General features: G+C 48.1%; 1 protein-coding gene across 1 annotated transcript in view; it reads right to left on the bottom strand.

Annotated features, from left to right (window-relative positions):
• Positions 1–4905, bottom strand: part of LOC135525824 (protein sidekick-1-like) — a 445696-nt gene extending 440791 nt beyond the window's left edge. Inside the window, 3 exon segments of the mRNA XM_064953721.1 lie at positions 2823–3138; positions 3220–3479; positions 4896–4905. Coding sequence (XP_064809793.1) covers positions 2823–3138; positions 3220–3479; positions 4896–4905 — 586 coding nt within the window.
• Positions 4906–5447: the final 542 nt, after the last annotated feature.

Below are 5447 nucleotides of genomic sequence, written 5' to 3'. Positions count from 1 at the left end.
ATCCTACACATCTATAACCGTAACTTGGCCATTCTACATACTACACATCTATACCCGTACCTTGGCCATTCTATATACTACACATCTATAACCGCATCTTGGCCGTTCTATATACTACACATCTATAACCTTGGCCCTTCTATATACTACACATCTATAACCGTACCTTGGCCGTTCTATATAATACACAACTATAACCGTACCTTGGCCATTCTATATACTACACATCTATAACCTTGGCCATTCTACATACTACACATCTATAACCTCACCCTGGCCATTCTATATACTACACATATGTAACCTTGGCCATTCTATATACTACACATCTGTAACCTTGGCCAATCTATATACTACACATCTATAACCTTGGCCATTCTATATACTAGTAACCTAGCAGGTAGCCTAGCGATTAGAGGGTTGGGTCAGTAACTGAAAGGTCGCTGGTATAAGTCCCTGAGCAGACTACATGAACAATATGTGCGCCAATGTGCCCTTGAGCAAGGTACTTAAACTATAATAGCTCCTGTAAGTCTCTCTGGATAAGAGTGTTTTCTAAATGACTCAAACGTAAATGTACGACACATCTTTAATCTTCCTCAGGCTGCTACTATTATGGATGGACTGGCGTCTACATAAGACCCTCTCCATACAGCCTAGAGGCTTTTATACAGACCACACCCACCCTCTCCATACAGCCTAGAGGCTTTTATACAGACCACACCCACCCTCCCCATACAGCCTAGAGGCTTTTATACAGACCACACCCACCCTCTCCATACAGCCTAGAGGCTTTTATACAGACCACACCCACCCTCTCCATACAGCCTAGAGGCTTTTATACAGACCACACCCACCCTCTCCATACAGCCTAGAGGCTTTTATACAGACCACACCCAACCTCTCCATACAGCCTAGAGGCTTTTATACAGACCACACCCACCCTCTCCATACAGCCTAGAGGCTTTTATACAGACCACACCCACCCTCTCCATACAGCCTAGAGGCTTTTATACAGACCACACCCACCCTCTCCATACAGCCTAGAGGCTTTTATACAGACCACACCCACCCTCTCCATACAGCCTAGAGGCTTTTATACAGACTACACCCACCCTCTCCATACAGCCTAGAGGCTTTTATACAGACCACACCCACCCTCTCCATACAGCCTAGAGGCTGATATACAGACCACACCCACCCTCTCCATACAGCCTAGAGGCTTTTATACAGACCACACCCACCTACAGCCTAGAGGCTTTTATACAGACCACACCCACCCTCCCCATACAGCCTAGAGGCTTTTATACAGACCACACCCACCCTCTCCATACAGCCTAGAGGCTGATATACAGACCACACCCACCCTCTCCATACAGCCTAGAGGCTTTTATACAGACCACACCCACCCTCTCCATACAGCCTAGAGGCTTTTATACAGACCACACCCACCCTCTCCATACAGCCTAGAGGCTTTTATACAGACCACACCCACCCTCTCCATACAGCCTAGAGGCTTTTATACAGACCACACCCACCCTCTCCATACAGCCTAGAGGCTTTTATACAGACCACACCCACCCTCTCCATACAGCCTAGAGGCTTTTATACAGACCACACCCACCCTCTCCATACAGCCTAGAGGCTTTTATACAGACCACACCCACCCTCTCCATACAGCCTAGAGGCTGATATACAGACCACACCCACCCTCTCCATACAGCCTAGAGGCTTTTATACAGACCACACCCACCCACAGCAGACAGTCTAGAGGCTGATATACAGGCTACACCCACCCACAGCAGACAGCCTAGAGGCTGATATACAGACTACACCCACCCACAGCAGGCTGATATACAGACTACACCCACCCACAGCAGGCAGCCTAGAGGCTGATATACAGACTACACCCACCCACAGCAGACAGCCTAGAGGCTGATATACAGACTACACCCACCCACAGCAGACAGCCTAGAGGCTGATATACAGACTACACCCACCCACAGCAGACAGCCTAGAGGCTGATATACAGACTACACCCACCCACAGCAGGCTGATATACAGACTACACCCACCCACAGCAGGCAGCCTAGAGGCTGATAAACAGACTACACCCACCCACCCACAGCAGACAGCCTAGAGGCTGATATACAGACTACACCCACCCACAGCAGACAGAGAATCCTTGTAATTCAGTATCTTATGGCTATTCAACACGTGGATGTAAATCAACTATAACACTATTAGAAATAGAGTCATGTCCAAACAGATTCAGATTCATATTCAGATTCCAATTCAGATTCCAATTCAGATTCAGATTCCAATTCAGATTTACATTCAGATTCATATTCAGAAAACTTGAATGTCCTCAAAGAGACAACTCATCTTGCAGCAGTAATAAAACATACACCATCTAAAAACGTAGAATAAATAGCAAAGGATATTTACAAGGCAAAAGGCAGGAGAAGAAGTGCTGTTCCATAGCGTCAGTGTTCAGTCCAATTTGTCCAACGTTTGTTTAAAGTTGCAGAATTGAATTGGGAATAAAAGAGTCTTTGGCCCTTTTTGTTTGAACCTCAGTCTGTACATCACTGACACCAGACCAGGAGAAGAACATCACTGACACCAGACCAGGAGAAGAACATCACTGACACCAGACCAGGAGAAGAACATCACTGACACCAGACCAGGAGAAGAACATCACTGACACCAGACCAGGAGAAGAACATCACTGACACCAGACCAGGAGAAGAACATCACTGACACCAGACCAGGAGAGGTGAGAAGAGGAGATGAGTAGAAGTATCATAAACAGCTCTTACCTTGTGCATTCAACATGTTTATCCAGCCGCTGAGGAGGAGCAGGAAGAGAGACCACCAGCCCCAGCTGAAGCTCCACAGTCCCAGCTTCACCCCTGTCTGTGTTGGGCCGCGGGTCGCCCCGGGCGGCATCATGATCCATGTCGCCCCGGGCGGAACAGCTCCCACGGCGGCGCGACCCTTGAGCGTAATTCCATTAGAATGGAGAGGCTTCATATTAGAGAGGTGATCCACGGGGAATTCACGGATGGGTTTGGTCGGGTTAATGGAAGTAGTCTCCGGTTGTATTTTGATGTTGTTGGAGCCTCTTCCGGTGCGCTGAGCACGAGGGAAACGGAGAGGAGGAGAAAGGAGAGAAATGTGAGATGAAGGGCTTCCACTTGCTCCACAGTGCGTCACCTTCACCGGCTTCCCCCTGGAGGACTGGCCGGCTAACAGGCACTCTGGGGTGGGTGTCTCCTCCCCGTGGGTCGCGGAATCAAAGTCCCTCCCACCGTCCCCCGTGACAATTCCCTCGCGTCCCGTTGTGCCCGGGCTGATCAACAACTCAACCAGTGACACGAACAGCTCCTTCTCGGTCCTGGCAGCTTGGCCCTTCGGTTTGCCTTTAATAAAGTCCCTCACCCTCGCCTCTCCGGGGCTCCGTAGGTTTCTGTCTCCTGCGATATCTCATGTTCATTACCAGTGATCCCGCAGGAGCAGAATTAATACATCCGAGAGAGAGAGTGGGATTTGGATTGATCCGATTATATCAGCAAGTCGGGCTCCGGCCCCGATAAATCCCTGCTTGTTGTGATGTCTTCAGCGGGGATTTGTCCAGCAGATCATGTGGGTGTTTAGACGGAATTAATGGCGGTCAATAAAGCGCATAAATGATCCATTCGGGCTTATTGTGGTGATTACGGAAGAAAAAAAAAATTTGTTAACCATTTAGTATCGATCCAGGCGAATTCACCAGTTAGTCTGTTTACTGGCTCCAGAACCGAGTCCAAGTTTGTTATAAAGTAGCACGTTGGGCTTCAGAAACCCTGTAGTTAAATATTCAGGTTTACTATGAATTAACCATTCAAGCGGGGTAAAAATGTAGCGGAAACTCCCCACCTCTCTCTCCGGTCCGCTTGCCGCTCGTCTCCGGTTACAACGCGGACAGGAACCAGCCAACAGGTTAAACAACCAGAAACACACCTTCCGTTAGTTACATTCAATCCCGAATTTCTACCAACTAAACCAGGCGAAACGGAGCAGTTCAGTTGTGAGTAGACTTGTCAGTCCGTATAAAAACAAACCCAAAACACACACCGGGTTGAGCGGAGGACAGGGACGATACACCGCGACACCGTTTTTACATCTAAAACAAGACGACGAGACAGCTGGAAATGTCCCGATTAGACGACACAGTGTCTCCGCTTCTTCCTAAAAACAACCTTACAATATATTTATATATATATATATATAACAAATCGCTTTTTTGTTCAGGGTTTTATATCCAGAAAAGTTACTTTGAACAACAAGTATCAAAGCGACGGTTGGAGAGCGTTCGTCTCGCGCTCCTTTCAGAACATCTCGAGCGGCGCGTAGAGCGCGAACCGAACACCTGCCACGGTCCGCTAGACGGGAACCGGAACACGGTCTTTTCAGCTGAAATACCTAAACAGGAAATAACTGAATTTTACACAAAAAAATAAGTCTTTCTTGTATGGTAAGAGTTCGTTTTTCTCCCCGGTATAGATCCTCCGGTAGTCTGCGCCCAGGTCTCGTCTCAGGCTGAAAACAGACTCAACTAAAAGTTCCATTCACAAGCCGTCTGCCCCGCTCAGATCAACTGTGATTGGATGAGGCTTCTGTTTAACAGCGAGTCCTTTATTCTGATTGGTCGCAGTTGCAGGCAGGAGGGGAACTTAAAGGGGCTCAGCAGAACGCGGTGAACGGCGCCCCCTAAACCGAGAAAACGGGACAAGGATCTGGAAATTAAACGAGTTAATGACTAAGCAAAGCATTTTTTTGCCAAGAAATCATATATGATGAATACATCCCCTCAGGCCTAATAGGCTATACATCTTGATAGAAACCTTTACCTGATTCCATCCAGCGAATCATAAAGGGTAAATCACATCGCTGAAGGGACATCTACGTACCACGTTGGCCGATAAACGGAGCATTAATATTAAAGCTGTACTAGGGGGTGACCTTGCCTTTAATTGGCTCTATAAATCCACCTAAAGTAGTCCACCTCCTCAACACACACACTAATCGAGGCGATTTTCTCGCCACACACACACACACACACACACACACACACACACACACACACACACACACACACACACACACACACACACGGAGTGGCCAAACGACGGCTCTCCTCCACCCCTTCCTCTATTGATGCTTCCTCTCTCCTCTCCTCTAACCTGTCTCTCCTCTCCTATAGCCTCTCTCCTCTCCTCTAGCCTCTCTCCTCTCCTCTAACCTGTCTCTCCTTCCTCTAACCTGTCTCTCCCTCCTCTAACCTGTCTCTCCTCTCCTCTAACCTGTCTCTCCTTCCTCTAACCTGTCTCTCCTCTTCTCTAGCCTGTCTCTCCTTCCTCTAACCTGTCTCTCCCTCCTCTAACCTGTCTCTCCCTCCTCTA

The sequence above is a fragment of the Oncorhynchus masou genome, chromosome 5, assembly GCF_036934945.1.
Source record: "Oncorhynchus masou masou isolate Uvic2021 chromosome 5, UVic_Omas_1.1, whole genome shotgun sequence".
Classification (NCBI taxonomy): domain Eukaryota; kingdom Metazoa; phylum Chordata; class Actinopteri; order Salmoniformes; family Salmonidae; genus Oncorhynchus; species Oncorhynchus masou.
The sequence above is the reverse complement of the archived record's forward strand: the minus strand, read 5'-3'. Positions and strand labels throughout refer to the sequence as shown.